The 16729-nt window shown below is 61.2% G+C and overlaps 2 protein-coding genes across 42 annotated transcripts; both read left to right on the top strand.

Moving 5' to 3' along the window:
- The first annotated feature begins 662 nt into the window (after nucleotides 1–662).
- DMPK (DM1 protein kinase) lies at nucleotides 663–11147 on the top strand. 41 transcript variants are annotated; one of them, XM_081032791.1, is made up of 16 exons: nucleotides 975–1311; nucleotides 3590–3681; nucleotides 3941–4024; nucleotides 4112–4207; nucleotides 4783–4931; nucleotides 5250–5343; nucleotides 5783–5839; nucleotides 5922–6030; nucleotides 6109–6170; nucleotides 6873–6958; nucleotides 8131–8242; nucleotides 8958–9124; nucleotides 9213–9310; nucleotides 9459–9505; nucleotides 9802–9891; nucleotides 10241–11147. In XM_081032791.1, exons 1-16 carry the CDS (start codon nucleotides 1152–1154, stop codon nucleotides 10391–10393), a joined length of 1656 nt encoding a protein of 551 aa, XP_080888917.1. In that variant the 5' UTR covers nucleotides 975–1151; the 3' UTR covers nucleotides 10394–11147. The 41 variants fall into 41 exon arrangements, with proteins under 41 accessions (XP_080888911.1, XP_080888933.1, XP_080888917.1 ...); XM_081032787.1 differs by having other exon boundaries at nucleotides 6109–6185; nucleotides 9806–9891; XM_081032788.1 differs by having other exon boundaries at nucleotides 6109–6185.
- Nucleotides 11148–12031: 884 nt separating this feature from the next.
- On the top strand, nucleotides 12032–16155 carry SIX5 (SIX homeobox 5; the record flags this gene model as incomplete). Its single annotated transcript, XM_081032773.1, has 3 exons — nucleotides 12032–12831; nucleotides 13757–14556; nucleotides 14840–16155. The coding sequence occupies 3 exons, from the start codon at nucleotides 12032–12034 to the stop codon at nucleotides 15457–15459; spliced, it is 2220 nt and encodes a 739-aa protein (XP_080888899.1). The 3' UTR covers nucleotides 15460–16155.
- Nucleotides 16156–16729: the final 574 nt, after the last annotated feature.

Here is a 16729-nt window from a genome sequence, read left to right as displayed (position 1 = left end):
AGTGTGGAGGAAGTGTGTGTGCTTGTGCTGCCTCGCTAGATCAATCCACTGTCACCAGGGAACAGCCAGGCCCTGCACCCCCCACCACCCTCACCCCTCCCGCCCCCTTTTAGTAGCAGGAAAAACAGAAGGCAGGAGGAGGGACACCCTCTTCAAAGTCCTCATCGGGACTTTGCAGAGTTGTTTGAAAATGCCCAAGCTGTCCAAATCAGAAATTACAGGGTCTTCCTAGCTGGGGTCCCACAGGCAGCTCCCAAGGCCTAGAGTGAGTGGCCTTGAGCACAGGTCTCCTGCTGCCTCAGGGCCTGGCTCGCCTAGCCTGCCAGAGACCATGGCTTCCTCCCGGAGAACTGTCCGTCCTGGAAAGGACAACGAAATCCCTCCTGGCTGGCTCTCCCGTTCCGCCCTCCACCCCCCGAAATGTTTCTGTTTCTAATCCTAGCCTGGGCAGGAATGTGGCTTCATGCCAGGGGCCAAGGAGCTATTTTGGGGGCTCCTTTGCCTCCCCCAGGCTTTGGCCAGCGGATCACCCCCGGTCCTGGCTCCTGAGGGCCTCCCTTCCCTATTCTTTCACCACCCCTTCCCCACCTCCTGCCAAAAAAAAGTCAGTGTAAAGCAGAGGGCCTGAGGGCTAAATTTAAACTGGCCCAAAGTCTGAATCTGGGGCTGAGTCACCCACAAAGCTGCCCTGGCCGCCTGTCCCCCTTCCCAGGCCTCACCCCTTTCTCCTCCCCTCAACTCCAGGGCTTGGGAGGGGTGTTACCAGGTAACTCTGGACCTCAGTAGGCCCCCTCTGGGGAATGGGAGGGCTCATGTTTGGCTTCTGTCACACCTGTAGCATTCCTTTGTGCTCCGCCTTTTTATGGGTTGGGTGTGTATTGAGTGTTGAGATTCTCCACCCCCTTAATCTCACGGAAGCGTTCTGGGGGGCCTGGCTTATCAGGGGTTAAGGCAGGGAGGGGGCCGGCCGAGGGGAGGGGTGAGGGGAGGAGGCCTTTGCAGCCAGCAGAGAGAAGTGGCCAGAGAGGCCCAGGGGACAGCCAGGGACAGGCCGACATGCGGCCAGGGCCCCAGGGCCTGGACAGGGGCTGCCAGGCCCCGTGACGGAGGACCCCGAGCCCCTGGAGGGGCCATGGTGTTGCCTGCCCGACATGTCAGCCGAGGTGCGGCTGAGGCGGCTCCAGCAGCTGGTGCTGGACCCCGGCTTCCTGGGGCTGGAGCCCCTGCTCGACCTTCTCCTGGGCGTCCACCAGGAGCTGGGCGCCTCCGACCTAGCCCAGGACAAGTACGTGGCCGACTTCTTGCAGTGGGGTGAGTGCCTGCTGGCATGGGCTCCCCCACATTGGGAGGGTGGGCGCAGGGCAGAGGCAGGAGATGGGGTTGGGTGCAGGGGTGGCTCTCGGGGTGTCGGGATAGTTATGGGGAGAGATCATTCAGGGGCCCAGAGCTTGAACCTGGGTCCTGGGGTGACATGCCCTTACCTTTGTGCCACCTGGCTAGGCAGAGTGGAGTCAGCAGAGTCCAGGGCAGCCATGACTCAGAACCAGGATTTGGGAGCCATGGTAGGCTGGGCTGGGAAGTCTCTCATGCCCCCCCTCTGCATCCCCTTTCCCAAGTCTAGGCCTAGGGACATGCTGGGAGCCCCATCTCCTAGAACCCCCACACACCAAAATGGGCCCCGTGGCCTCAACCCTGGCTTCCCAGAGCATGGGCTAGCAGAAGGGATAGGCTAGGGCAGCTGCCAGGGGTGCGGCGCCAGCCTCTCCAGCTGCCCCAACAGGTGCCCAGGCACTGGGAGGGTGCAGTGACTCAGGCAGGCCCTGGGGGAGAAGCAGCTCTGCAGACAGACACCACCCAGCACCCCCTCCACCCCTCGGATGAAGGCCCCCTCCCCCGTTGGTCTTGGTCCCTCCTCGTCTGCATGCGCCAGCTTTAAACTCCCCTCCAGCTCCCCAGGCCCTTTCATTCTAGTCCATGACCTCCAGCTTCCCAGCTCTCCCACAAAGCCCCCTCTTGCCAGGTCTTTCCCTGGAGACAGGCCCAGAGGGAAGATGCTACAGGCTCAGCCTCTGTGTTGTCTGCTCTCCTGCTCTCCTGGCCCAGGACTCACACTCACTCGAGTTTCTCTGTGACCCCCTGCCACTGTACCTCCACTGATCTGTCCCTCAGTGACTTGCTCTTGGTCCTGAGGTTCCGTGTGTCCCTAGTTCTCTCCGTCCCTCTGTTTCCTCTCTCTGCCTTGTCCTGCTCCCTCTTTTCTTGTGTCCATCTCTTTGGGATCCAGACCCTGCTCCTGTCCGTCCCCCTCCCATTTTCAAGATAGGAAGGTAGAGGTCAAGGGCCAGGCCACTCAGCCTCTGGAAAAACCTTCTCTCCACCTTCCCCCAGCCCTTAGCAACTCTCTTAGTCCCCCTTTTGCAGAGGATGAAGTTTAGCTGGCAGGGTAAACTGAGACTGAAGTGGGGGCAGGGGTCTGGCTCTCCCCTGAGGAGCACTCCTTTTGTGGCTCGAGCAGCATCCTACGGCCCCTCCCCTATGGGCTGCCAGGGCGGGGGAGGGGGCCTGGGTTCCCGCTGCCTTAAAAGGGCTCAATGTCTTGGCTCTCTCCTCCCTCCCCCATCCTGGGCCCTGGCTGGTTCTTCCCTGACGGCCCACTCTCCCCGAACCCCATGGGGGCCCCTCTCTGCCCTCCATAACCCACTGTATCACCCCTCATTCCTACTCATACCCATTTCTCTTTTCACCCTCCCGCCGAGGTCCCCAGAGGCTTCTACCCCCAGGGGGTCCAGGTCTCCCTCTCTGTGTCCCTGAGTCTCCTGCCTCCACCCCCGGGCTCCCTATTCCCAACCTGCTCTGTGTAACATTCTTAGCTGTAAGTCCTTGGACAAATAACTTCACCTGTCTCAGCCTGGAGTCCCCGTCTGTAAATAAGGGATAATAATAGAGTGCTCCTCCTGGAGTTGAGAGAGAGGACTTTGAGAACACTTGAACCGGCCTGGAGCCCAGATGCGGTCACTCTCTCCTAGTTCTCTTGGCCCTCTGCCCCCAAATCCAGTGTTTCCCAAAGTGTGGTCCAAGAGCCACCTGACTCTGAACCTAGAGGAACTGGATAAAACTGCATGTTCCAGACTGGACTGAGAGAAGCCTGGAGTGGGCCGGGCTTTCCCCATCACTCTGACTTGGGGTGGGGGCCTGAAGCCCAGGGAGTACTGGGCCTTTTCTTCCTGCATTCTTTAGGGCCTCCCTTCTGCAGAGTTGCCTTCCTCCTCATCATCCTGCTCCCACAAATCCCTCTGGCCCAATGCCTTGTTCAAAAAAGGGGTTCCCAGGCACCCCACCTTTCTCTGTAGGAGGGCTGTTTTGCGGCCACAAAACCTCACACAGTGTGTGGGAAGCCCTTGGGAAGCAGACAGTCCTAAAGGGAGGGGCAGAGGGAAGGGAACATTGAAACTGAGGGACAGAGAAAGGGGGAGACCGAGAGACCCAGGACAGAACAAGGGGCAGGGAGACTGAGGGCCAGAGGGTGGGACTTCTCGTCTCCAGTGTCAGTCCCAGTGACCCTCAGTTCTCGTCGCCCCCCACCCCCCAGTGGAGCCCATCGCGACAAGGCTTAAGGAGGTCCGGCTGCAGAGGGAAGATTTCGAGATTCTGAAGGTGATCGGACGCGGGGCGTTCAGTGAGGTGAGCCCTGAGCTGTGGTGGTTGCTCCGCTTGGCCGGAGCCTCGACTTTCCGGGCCTTGGGAGGGAGGCAGGAGTTTGGGGCGGGGCCTTAGAAATTGATGAATGAGTTTAGAACCGGAGACCAGCAGGGGCTGGGGGCGGGACTTGAGGCCAGTGGGCGTGATGTGGCTGGTGGGCGGGGTTTAGGGTGGAGTGCCTTCTGAGCCAGCCTGTTCGCTCCTCCGCCACCTCCACCCGTCACCCCATTTCAACCTTCAGGTAGCGGTGGTGAAGCTGAAGCAGACCGGCCAGGTGTACGCCATGAAGATCATGAATAAGTGGGACATGCTGAAGAGAGGAGAGGTGAGGCGCAGGCCTGGGTGTACAGGGCGCTGAGGATCCTCCCCCCACACTCCCCCAACCACTTCAGCTCCTCCGGTTGCGTCGCAGGTGTCATGCTTCCGCGAAGAGAGGGATGTGTTAGTGAATGGGGACCGGCGCTGGATCACGCAGCTACATTTCGCCTTCCAGGACGAGAACTATCTGGTGAGCCCCAGGCCGGGTGACTAGAAGGACGGACCCCCACCCCGAGGCTGTCCTTTAACGAGGTGGGGGCAGGGAGAGGAAGTTCTAGGGTGGGGACCTCCACACATCCCGTGAGAGTCTGTGTGTGGTAGGAACGGGCTTTTTTTCTCAGGATGGTTGATGTCCCTCACCGCCCTTTCCCGGGCCGATTCTGCGGGGCTCTGTAAAGCCGGCGCCAGGGGATTCTTACCTGGAATGGGAGAGCTCTGTAGAGTCTGTGTATGGGTCACTGGGCGGGGGGTATCTGGGCTCTACACTCTGGGCATCGGGAGGTCTCTGGGTTCTTTTTCCTTCTGTGTGTGTGTGTAGGCGGGGAATGTAGAAGTGAATCTCTGCCCAGTGACATCCTGAGAGAGCTGGGGGCGGGTTTTGGTGGGTTTCTCAGATTTGGCTTGGGAGATCTCTGGGGCTCTCTCGGTGCTGGGGCTGCGGGTTTCTGCCCAGGGATGGGGCGTCTCTGGGAGCCTTTGTCACAGGCTATCAGCAATAGGCATCTAGGGGGGGCTACCGACTCCCCATGACACACCCCCTCCCAGTACCTGGTCATGGAGTACTACGTGGGCGGGGACCTGCTGACGCTGCTGAGCAAGTTTGGGGAGCGGATCCCGGCAGAGATGGCACGCTTCTACCTGGCCGAGATTGTCATGGCCATAGACTCCGTGCACCGACTGGGCTATGTGCACAGGTGGGCACTGCACGGGCTGAGGGACGGGGCCTGGAGAGGGACAGTAAAGATTGGACCCCAGAAGGGTTCCTAGGTTAGAGCCCAGAGGGGGCAGGGCCTGGAAAGAGACCTTGCTGGTTGGGTCCCAATGGAGACAGGACCTGGGGAGTTGGGTTCAGAACTGTAGAATCCACAAAGGGCGAACCCTAGGAGGTGAAGCGTGAGGGCAGGACCTGGAGGCTTGGGAATTGGAGAGCCGGGTCCCTAAGGGTGGAGCCTGGGGAGATGTGGGAAGGAGGTTGACTTATACCTCCTCCCTCCGTTCTTCACTCTGCGCAGGGACATCAAACCGGACAACATCTTGCTGGACCGCTGTGGCCACATCCGCTTGGCTGACTTTGGCTCATGCCTGAAGTTGCAGGCAGATGGAACGGTGAGCGGTGCGCCCGCCCACCGCGGGCCACCAGTTAGGGGTTGGGATCAGGTGCTGGACCTGAGGTGCACAGTGTGGGGGCGGGGCTGAGGAGTGCAAGCAGCGATGGGATGGAGGCAGGACTAGACTTGGAGGGGGAAGGGGGAGGAGGCAACCCAGGCCTAAGTGTGCTTGGCTCAAGGTTAGAAGAGGCAGGAGGTGGGATTAAGCTCCAGGGGCGTGGCTGGGAGGGGGTGGAGCCAGGGCTTGGAGGGGTCGGCTGAGCCCAGCTCTGGTTCTGTTGGCTCAGGTGCGGTCGCTGGTGGCTGTGGGCACCCCAGATTACTTGTCCCCAGAGATCCTGCAGGCTGTGGGCGGCGGGCCGGGGACCGGCAGCTACGGGCCCGAGTGTGACTGGTGGGCATTGGGTGTGTTCGCCTATGAAATGTTCTATGGGCAGACGCCCTTCTATGCCGACTCCACCGCAGAGACCTACGGCAAGATCGTGCACTACAAGGTAAGCAGGGTCTCAGGAGCCCCTGATCTCTCCGCACCTGTTTCCAGACTGACATCCCCGCTTTCCCTCTCCCTTGGAGCAGGAGCACCTGTCTCTACCGCTGGCTGACGCAGGGGTTCCTGAGGAGGCTCGAGACCTTATCCAGCGACTGTTGTGTCCTCCGGAGACGCGGCTGGGCCGGAATGGAGCAGGTGATTTCCAGAAGCATCCTTTCTTCTTTGATCTTGACTGGGATGGTCTCCGAGACAGCGTGCCTCCCTTTACACCAGATTTTGACGGTGCCACCGACACATGCAACTTCGATGTGGTGGAAGATGGGCTCACTGCCATGGTGAGCGGGGGCGGGGTAGGTACCTGCGACCCCTGCTCCCCCATCGTTCCATAAAGTTGGGATTAGGAGAGTGCCTACCTCCTGGGGTCCTGAAATCATTTCTTCCCCAGAGCACCTCCTCTGTGCCCACCCAGTGCTGGGAACCCAGCAGTGACCTAGATTCATAGTCCAGTTGGGGAGACACATGGGGTACACAGACTTGTCCCCAGACAATGACACCCCAGAGGAGAGATCAAGCCTGCAATGGGGGAATGCAGGAGGCAGAGCTCCTGACTCAGCATGGAAGGTCCTGGGGGGCTTCCTGGAGGAGGGAGGCTATCTGAACTGATACCTGGAAGGAGGCAGGAAGGCACCAAAGAGGAATCTTCCTTCCTTAGGCCATCTCTTTCTCAGTGTTACACGAGCTACCCTGGAATGCTTGCTCAGCCAGGGTGCCCTTGTGCTGGGCACTGCTGGGGACACACACAAACCAAGTCAGCCCTGGTCCCTCATCCACTTACAGTCTGGAGAAGTATACAGTGATAGTGTGACAAGTGCCCTGAGGGAAGCAGCAGTACACAATAAAATGATAGAGGGGACACTTTAGATAGACCCCAAATTAGGGTGGGATTTGGGTGCCATGTTTAAGTCAAGACTGGGAAGGGGTGAGGGGCCAGCCCTAATAACCAGTGCTCACCTCCCAGCTGTGCTTCTCTTGTATAGGAAACACTGTCGGACGTGCGGGAAGGCGTGCCACTGGGGGTCCACCTGCCTTTTGTAGGTTTCTCCTACTCCTGCATGGCCCTCAGGTAAGAGCTGACCCTGTGCAGCCTTTGAGGAGTGGGCTGGGGTGACAGCCTCCAGGGGGTTACCGTATTCTGGCCCATCAGCACCCACTAGAATTGCAGGATCAGTCTTGGAAGCTTATTGTCTTGGGACCAAGGACTCTTAGGAGCCCAGAGTTGTAGGACCTTAAAATCTCAGACCATAAGTACCCTGAAATTTTAGATTCAATTTAAAACCTCAGAGCCACAGACCCGGCCTTCCAGCATTTTCCAACCTTACACTTAGACTTCTAGTACACAGAGTCATGGGACCTCAGAATCTTAGAAAGTAAGTTTAGAATTTTTAAATCAACCTTAAAAGAACATAAACTCATTGAATCACTGACATAACGCTTTTTAAAAACATGAATTCCACATATAATACATTGCTTGTCACAGGTAAATTATAAAATATGGATAAGCAAAAGGAGGCCCACCATCAGTGATGGCCCCTGGGTCACAGGTGTGCTCGCATGTATTTAACCATGAGAACAGGCTGTATTCTAATCTGTTTTGTTACCGGACAATGTATTGCAAACACCATTTCTTATCATGAACTACAACCTGGTCTTGACCTGCTATGCATATTCTCTTTACTGGGCATGTCAGGACTCTCTGTCCTCTCTGTTGTAAGCCAGGTTGGACGAACAGCCACAGGTTGGTCTTGGCATTAGGTCCCTGAGACACAGTTCCCTGAGGGGATTGCTAGGTTGGGCAGGACATCCCCATTTATTGCCATTTCATATTTGTAGGGAGGGTTTGTCCCCCTCCCAGCAGCTGGGTGTGAGGGGCATGTGGTGATGTCTAGAGTCACACTCTTGGGATACACCTCAGTCTTAAGACCGTATCTTTGGCGGTGGCCAGAGCTGGGTAGAATCTCCCTCATGGGGCTCCCCTCACTGTCCCGAGGCCCTAAGGACGGGTGTACAAAGGTAACGTGGAGAGGGAGGAGACGAACAGACCCTACAACGTGGGTCTGAGAGGGAAGCTCCCAGGGGTGGGCCTTTTCCTTTCCAAGAGACCTGTTGCAACCTGGCGATTTGTTCCCTTCACTCTGCCCCTCCCCCTCCTTAAATCATGGGGTCCTTGGGTCTAGCGGCCTGTGCCCACAGGCTAGGGAGTCCTGGCCCTCCCCCCCATCCTCTTCCTCTCCCCAGGGACAATGAGGTTCCCGGCCCCATGCCCATGGAACTGGAGGCTGAGCCATTGCCTGAGGCACCTGTGCAAGTGTCCGGCCTGGAGCCCACGGTGCCCCCACCAGAGAAAATAGTGAGTCGTTGGAGTGAGGGATGAATTCCAAGAAAAGGCAGACTTCCAGGGTAGAGAGTACCATAGTGCGCTAGGCCCTCTGGGAGCCTATTCACAGGAAGTCGGAAAACAGACAACAAACGTTACTTTCCTCAGAGATGATCAGAGGGCATCGAGGGGGTGTGGAGGGGGATCTCAGCAGAGAGGGGAAGTCCCGGAGAAGGAGGAGGAGCACTGCCATGGGAAGAGAAGTACTCATTGGTTAGCAGAGAGAACCTCCAGGGCAAAGACCCTGAGGTGGGAACCAGCTGGTTTGTTTTTGAACAGGGAAAGGAGGGTGGTGAGGCTAAACTGTTCCAGGAGAAGGAAGGTGAAGGGTGAGGGGAGGGGAGGCTGCAGAGGCCAGCAGAAAACAAACCAAACAGGGCCTTTTGGTGCCGCAGGCCTTCTCCCGAGGGCACTGTGGAGCTGGAGAAATTTTGAGCAGGGGAGAGACATGGTCAAGTTGAGTTGAGCATTTTAGGAACAGCCCTTTCGTTCCTGTGTGGAAGGTGGATGAGAAGGGAGCCAACTAAGGCTGGAGACCAGGGCAGGGCCTGGGTGCCTGGATCACTGCAGGAGCTGTGGGACTCCACAAAGATGTGTAGGGATAGGGAAGTAGAGGACAAGAGAGGACCCCAGGCCTGGAACCTACACGGGTCTTGAGTGCAGCCCTAAGCTGCGTTCCCATATGCAGGCTGAAGCGGCAATTCCAGTGGCAGTTCCAGCGGCCATCCCAGCGGCTGTGGCAGCTGAGGTGACCTTGCAGGAGCTCCAGGAGGCCCTGGAGGAAGAGGTGCTTACCCGACAGAGCCTGAGCCGAGAGCTGGAGGCCATCCGCACGGCTAACCAGAACTTTGCCAGGTCGGGGTCGGGGCACAGGGGCCTGCCACTACCTTTAGCAGACTCTCTCCAAGATCCCGAAGGGCTCATGGTCCTTACCTCCCCTCAGTCAACTCCGTGAGGCCGAGGCCAGGAACCGAAACCTGGAGGAGCATATTCGGCAGCTGCAAGAGCGGATGGAGGGGCTTCAGGCGGAAGGAGCAGCTGGTGAGTTCCTCAGTTGCCCGCGTTCCCGAGGGCGCCAGGGGAGGTTAGCCCGGACACCTGGGGGAGGATAAGGGGCCCAGGCTGGGGCACGCCGCGCCACCCCCCCTCCGTCACTCCACGCGCCCACGCCTCTCTCTTCTCCTTCCAGCTGTCACGGGGGTCCCCAGTCCCCGGGCCACGGATCCACCTTCCCATGTAAGACCCCTATTTTTCCCTTATGTCAAGCCTGCTGCCCCCTCTGCAGATCCCATCCTCTGGTCCCGATTTAGGGTTCACCCTACCTCTTTGGGGTTCCAGGTGGCAGACACCCTCCATTCAGCCCCACATGTACCAAATCTCCCACGGTTCAGGCTTCTCACCAAATCCCGCCCGCAATCCGTCGATTCCCTCCCCGACCTCGGCTCCCCTTGCTGTCTCTCGCACCCCCCGCAGAGGCGGCCGGCTGGGCTGGGTTGGGCTCCGATCGGGTCACCTGTCCCTTCTCTCTTCAGCTAGATGGCCCCCCGCCCGTGGCTCTGGGCCAGTGCTCGCTGGTGGGGCCAAGCCCCATGCACCGCCGCCACCTGCTGCTCCCTGCCAGGGTACGTCGGGCTGCTCACACCCGTCCGCCCGCCCCCGCAGCCGCCGCCACGCCCCCGCCTCGCTCCAAGCACCGGGAGCCGCTGGGCTTAGCTGTGCATCTGCGGGGCTTGACAGGAGTGGGGAGGAAGGGTGCTCGGGCAGCCAATCAACACAGGCTACTAGGAAGCAGCCAATGATGAGTTCGGACCAGACTCGAGGCTTGTGAGCCGACCAACCACAGCCGCCCGTGCTTTCAGGGGCGGGGCGGGTGCAAGTATTGTGGACCCACCTATGAGCGTAGGCGGAGCGAGTCCCAGGAACCAATCAGAGCCCGTGTCGCTGGTGTTTATCCTGCCGTTTCGCCCGCAGGTCCCTAGGCTTGGCCTATCGGAGGCGCGTTCCCTGTTCCTGTTCACCGTTGCTCTGGCTGGTGCCGCCGCCTTGGGCTGCACTGGGTTGGTGGCCGGCGCAGGCCGTCTCACCCCGGTCTGGCGCCACCCAGGAACCGCCTTCGCCCCCTGAACCCTAAAAGCCCAGCTTGTCCTCCACTCGGGCCCACTGGAGGTCTGGGTGGCCCGGGCTCGGCCCAAAAGCCACTCCCACCGCCTCCTGTCCACACCACTCCAAGCATGGGGCTCTGCCCCAGCTCCAGCCTTGTGATCCGGGCTCGCCCCCTGGCGGCCGGGGAGGAAGGAGCTGGGCCCGCGGCCCGAGCACAGGGCTCAAGGGAGGCTTGTAGCTCGGAACACTGCTGCTGGGGGAATCGCGGGCCACTTCTTTCCTCCGGCCTGGCCTGGCTGAGGTCGCGACGTGGACGAGCAAACTACAATTTAGAGAAAGCAGCAGGCCAGAGCTCATCCTTCCGTTTTCCACCTTCCACGCATAACTGCCCACATCGGCTCGAAAACCACAAATCCTTGTGCATGAGGCCCTGCTCTCCGGGGAACGTTCTCTTCCCGTGGAGAACGTCTAGCGCAAGCCCCGCCCGCTCTCGGGAACCGTTCGCTTTTGCCAGTCCCGCTTTTTCGGGGCCTCCCGCGCCCTCTTCACGTGTGCTGCTCTCAGAGCCCCAGCTGGCTCCTCCCGCCTCGGCGGTTTGCGTATTTATTGACCTGTCCTCCGACCCACTGACAGTCTCCAGGACCCCATTACAATAGTCCACGTTTTGGATGCACTGAGACCCCGACATTCCTTCGTATTTATTGTCTCTCCCCACCTAGGACCCCCACCCCCGACCCTCGCAAATAAAACGCCCCCTCCTCTGTCCAAAGCTCTGAACTCCGCAGTGTCTGCTGTTTGCGTTGCGGGAAAGGGTTGCTCAGTGGGCCAATCAGAAGGCGAGTGGAGGCGGCCAATGGCCTTGGCGGGGAGCTAGCGGGAGGCTAAGCAGACGAGTCAGGGATAGGGGTGGTAACTTAAGGGCGTGCCTCCGGCATCCGACCAATAGCATCAGGCGAGCAGGCCACCCGGAGGCACCGCCCCTGTCCAGCTGTGGCCTAGCGGTGCCACCCGAGCACTGGGAAGAAGGGGGGGGCCTGGGCCTGCCGCGCGCGCATCCATCCTCCTACCACTGCGCCTGCGCGGGCCACGCGCATCCGTTCCAGGGACAGACGCTCTAGAAAAGTTGAAGCAAACTTTCTAGCCCTTTTTCCCCGCCCCTTCTCCGCGCCAGACCCGCCCCCCTGCGGAGCTGGGAATTCCGAGGGGCGGAGCGCAGGCAGATATGGGGAGTGGGGGGGCCTTCAGAAGACCCTGGAGACCGAGGCGTGCAGAAGCCCAGTCTCGGGGCGGAGGTGGCCTCGCGCCCTTAGCCCTCTCGGACGGCCCGTTACCTTCTCCGTTGTCCCGATGGGGAAACTGAGGCCCTGAGCAAGAGGCACACGCGGGGGGGAGGCAAAAAGCGCGGCCTGAGGCAGAGGGAAAACAAAGGGAGAATCACGGACTGACGGGGAGGGGGACGAGCACACACACCGACACTGGGAGAGAGACCCTAGTGAGGCGCCGGGCCTGGCATTAGGGGGCAGACGCGGGGTCGACAGGGGGAGAAGATCGGGAAGCGCGAACGGGGGGTGGCGGAGAGGGGGGACGGACGGGGGAGGGGGCTGGGGAAAGCCCGAGAGAGGAGGAGAAGGAGGGAGGAACTTCCCAAAGTTGCAAAACATGGCTACCTTGCCTGCGGAGCCGAGCGCGGGGCCGGCGGCTGGGGGGGAGGCGGTGGCGGTGGCGGCGACCGAAGAGGAGGAGGAGGAAGCGCGCCAGCTTCTGCAGACTTTGCAGGCGGCGGAGGGTGAGGCGGCGGCGGCGGCCGGGGCCGGGGCGGGCGAAGCGGCGGCGGGAGCGGAGGGCCCGGGGTCCCCGGGCGTCCCCGGGTCGTCCCCCGAGGCCGCTGCCGAGCCGCCCACGGGCCTCCGCTTCTCGCCCGAGCAGGTGGCGTGCGTCTGCGAGGCGCTGCTACAGGCTGGCCACGCCGGCCGCTTGAGCCGCTTCCTGGGCGCACTGCCCCCGGCCGAGCGCCTACGTGGCAGCGACCCGGTGCTGCGCGCTCGGGCCCTGGTGGCCTTCCAGCGGGGCGAGTACGCCGAGCTCTACCGGCTACTCGAGAGCCGCCCCTTCCCCGCCGCCCACCACGCCTTCCTGCAGGACCTCTACCTGCGCGCGCGCTACCACGAGGCCGAGCGGGCCCGCGGCCGCGCGCTGGGCGCAGTGGACAAGTACCGTCTGCGCAAGAAGTTTCCGCTGCCCAAGACCATCTGGGACGGCGAGGAGACGGTCTACTGCTTCAAGGAGCGCTCCCGCGCCGCGCTCAAGGCCTGCTACCGCGGCAACCGCTACCCCACGCCGGACGAGAAGCGCCGCCTGGCCACGCTCACCGGCCTCTCGCTCACGCAGGTCAGCAACTGGTTCAAGAATCGACGACAGCGCGACCGGACCGGGGGCGGCAGCGGTGCGCCCTGCAAGAGGTGAGGGGACCCGGGCGGCGCAGGTCCCGCTTTCCCGGGGACGTGCTACCCATTAGCCCCCCTCTCCCGCACGCCCACTGCTGGAGCCAGCGCTCCGAACTCCTCGGACGCTTCCCGCTCACACCCTCCGGCGCCCGCCGCGCGGATAATAGTGTGGATGGAATAGCCACGCGCCCCGGGCCCCCTCCCCGACATCACTGCTCCTGTCTCGGAGGCTGGGAGACCTCTTCCCACTGCTCCACTCAGGGCTCCATCCCAGATCCTAGCCATGTTGGTGGCTGGTCTGTGGGGAGGCAGTGAGAAAAAGGGGCTGCGGGAAAGGGGGAGGGGCCTGTGTCCACCCCACCCTGCGTCGCGGCTTTTTTCAGGCCCCTGCGCTGCGGGGCCCATCTCGGACCTTGGCTCTTCCTCACCCCCCCGCCCCCCCTCGGGGCCCAAAACAGCGTGGTCCGTAGTCTGTCTTTGTTGTGAAACGTGAACCTTCCCCAGCTCCAGTTTCCCTGTAACCCAAGCCCTTCCCCTCCCACCCTGTGCGTCGGCCTCTCCGGTCTCTGACGCCCAGGGGGAGGCACCCGGACTGAGCAGGCTGCTACCTCCTCGCTCTCCAAAGCCGTTGGGCGGCTTTCCTCCTGACCCTGGAGACTCGGGGTCGCCTGGGTGCCCAGCTTGTGGGGCCTGGAGCCGAGGGGATGGCTTGGGGCGGCCAGCTGTAGCTTTGCAGTGGTGTCAATGAAGCGCTTGCAGAGAGGCTCTGTCCCTGGGGTCCTTGGGTGGCCTCAGAACTCCCGGGAATTGTCCCCAAGTTTGGGCTAGGGAAAGGTGGGGAGGCAGTGGTCAGCCTGTGCCCTAAAGTCTGCAGAAACTGGCCGGTCAGTGCGGGAACGCAGTAGTCAGGGCCACAACTCACAACCCTGTCTCTGGCCAGCGAGTCTGATGGGAACCCCACGGAGGACGAGTCCAGCCGCAGTCCTGAGGACCTGGAGAGGGGGGTGGTTTCAGTGGCCACTGAGGCCCCTGCCCAGGGCTCCATATTCCTGGCGGGGGCCGCCCCCCCTGCGCCGTGCCCTGCCTCCTCCTCCATCCTCGTCAACGGGAGCTTCCTGGCTGCCAGCAGCTCACCAGCGGTGCTCCTCAATGGGAGTCCTGTCATCATCAACAGCCTGGCCCTGGGCGAGGCCTCCAGCCTGGGGCCCCTGCTGCTCACAGGGGCTGGGAGCGCCCCCCCACCACAGCCCAGCCCTCTAGGGCCCACCGAAGGCAAGACCTCCTTAGTCCTGGACCCTCAAACTGGGGAGGTTCGACTGGAGGAGGCTCAGCCTGAGACCCCTGAAACCAAGGGGACCCAGGTGACTACTTCGGGGCCCACTGGAGAGGAGGTGTCCGGGCCTCTGCCCCAAGTGGTGCCTGGCCCCCCGCAGGCTGCCACCTTTCCTCTGCCCCCAGGACCAGTGTCTTCCGTAGCTGCTCCACAAGTGGTGCCACTTTCCCCACCCCCTGGGTACCCGGCAGGCCTGGGCCCCACCTCCCCATTGTTGAACCTGCCCCAGGTGGTGCCCACCTCACAGGTGGTGACCCTGCCACAGGCTGTGGGGCCACTGCAGCTGTTGGCAGCTGGGCCAGGCAGCCCCATGAAGGTGGCAGCTGCAGCGGGCCCTGCCAATGTGCATCTGATAAACTCCGGAGTGGGTGTGACTGCCCTGCAGCTGCCTCCGGCAACTGCCCCAGGTAACCCCTTCTGCCTCCCTCCAGCTGGGTTGAGATGGTTATTTCAGGGATGGAGGGTGCTGTCAGTGAGTTTGGGGGGGGTGAAGCTCATCCCTGGTACGCCCCATGACCTTCCTATGCCAGGTCATGCCGAGGCTCAAGCCGCCCAGCCTTGGTCCCACCCAAAGGGGCTCACTTTGCCTCTGGCTGATGCCCTTTGTCCTGCCCCCCAGCAGTTTCATCTCTACCTCTGTTCCTGGCCAGCTGCCCCCTAACCCTGTGCCCGGCCATCTCCTCCCCACAGGAAACTTCCTCCTGGCTAACCCTGTGTCTGGAAGCCCCATCGTGACAGGTGTGGCCGTGCAGCAGGGCAAAATCATCCTCACGGCCACCTTCCCCACCAGCATGCTGGTCTCCCAGGTCCTGCCGCCTGCCCCCAGCCTGGCCCTGCCCCTGAAGCCAGACACGGCCATCTCAGTGCCTGAAGGAGCCCTCCCGGTGGCCTCCAGCCCCGCTCTCCCGGAGGCCCACGCCCTAGGCACACTTTCTGCACAGCAGCCACCACAGCCAGCACCTGCCCCTGCCGCCGCCGTTGCCACCAGCCTGCCCTTCACCCCAGACTCCTCCAGCCTCCTAGCCAGCTTTCCAGCACCCGCACCCGAGGGCTTCATGCTGTCCACCACAGCTGTGCCCATCTGGCCAGCGGGACTGGAACTGAGCACAGGCACAGAGGGGCTGCTAGAAGCGGAGAAGGGGCTGGGGACGCAGGCCCCCCATACCGTGCTGAGGCTGCCAGACCCCGACCCTGAGGGGTTGCTCCTGGGGGGCACGTCAGGGGGCGAGGTCGATGAGGGGCTGGAAGCTGAGACCAAGGTTCTGACACAGCTACAGTCAGTGCCTGTGGAAGAGCCCTTGGAACTGTGACCCCGCCCCCCGGGCCTCATCGCCTCTCCTGACAATGGTGCTTGAGATCCAGGACACCGGGAGTAGGGAACCTTCCAGAAACACAACTGCTGCAATCTGAAGATTCCACACACACTACACCCCCCCCCCAGTCTGCTTAACCTCTCCAAACCGGACATGCCAGGGGGGCTCACCCCTGTCCACTCCCTGTCCAGCGGCAACGTCCCTCTGGATGGGAAGCCACCTCTGTTACAGCCCTTTCGTTGCTCTGCCCCCATATGGGGTGATCTGGGGGTTCTGACTCAGGGGCTCTGCCCCCCTCGACCTGGTACTAACTGTGAGCTGAAAACCTTGCCAAGTGGCTGGATTTCCAACCCCCCTGAGCCTTCTCCCTATCACTCCCTACAACACTATTAATAGGTCCACTGACACCCAGTGTTCTCAGAACTGCCTGGAAGCCGAGGGTGGACGGGCCGTCCTGAGCCCAGGGACTGACGGACCCTCCCAGCTGGGCCCTTCCTGCTCCTGCGTTGCGGGCGGCCTGGGCTCAGGTGCCCCATTGGCTCCCCCTGGACTACGGCCCTCATTATCAGCCCCAGACCAAAGATCCCCTCACCCATGGGGCAACCCCGACCCCTGTGTCTAGTTTGTATTCTAAATCTTTATTTTTCTAGGACACATTATGCCTCCATTTCAATTAAAATAAAGTTAACAGACAACTTGAACCTCCTGGGGTGTGGGTTACCTTCTGAATGACTTGCCCAAAGGAAACTGAACCAGACAAAGCCCAACTTGAGATTCTGGTTTTCTGGTGGCGGCTCCCTGAGGGAAGGGGTGCAGGTCAGACTGTGGAGGGCTTGGGAAGGAAGGTGCAGCCAGGGTGGTTAGTTTCCAACTGCAGCCCTTAGGGCCTCGGGGTGCAGTGCAGAAGGAGCGGCCCAGGGCTGAAGGAGCAGGGGACGGGGGCAGCCTGTCTAGAGTCCCTTGCTGGTAACAAGGGTTCCACTTTATTTTGTTGGCAACAATAAATAATCTATAAATAGAACGGGAGGGAGGAGTAAGATAAGGTGAGAATGAACAGGGTAGAAACCATTTGATTCTGGGCCAGGCAGAGGTAGGACAGAGGGGAACCCCTTCTCCGTAGGTCACCCCTGCATTTCACTTCGGGCCTCCCCGCCAATCCCCCCCCCCCAACTGGCAGCTCCTCTGATGTACCCGGGGTAGAAAGGAGCTATGAGAAGGGCAGTGGGCTGTGGGAGGGCAGAGTTTAGCTGCCCACATACAAGGTGAA

The sequence above is a fragment of the Rhinolophus hipposideros genome (genome assembly GCF_964194185.1).
Source record: "Rhinolophus hipposideros genome assembly, chromosome: 21".
Classification (NCBI taxonomy): Eukaryota; Metazoa; Chordata; class Mammalia; order Chiroptera; family Rhinolophidae; genus Rhinolophus; species Rhinolophus hipposideros.
Note: the sequence above shows the minus strand (reverse complement) of the source record. Positions and strands in the feature narration are given on the sequence as shown.

Excerpts from the sequence above, each read along its gene's own strand:
- DMPK (XM_081032808.1), top strand. The coding sequence starts at position 1,133 with ATGGTGTTGCCTGCCCGACATGTCAGCCGAGGTGCGGCTGAGGCGGCT. Across the intron at positions 6,186-6,872 it reads CCATGGTGAGCGGGGGCGGG|GAAACACTGTCGGACGTGCG; the intron begins GTAGGTACCTGC and ends TCTCTTGTATAG. Across the intron at positions 8,243-8,957 it reads TGCCCCCACCAGAGAAAATA|GCTGAAGCGGCAATTCCAGT; the intron begins GTGAGTCGTTGG and ends TCCCATATGCAG.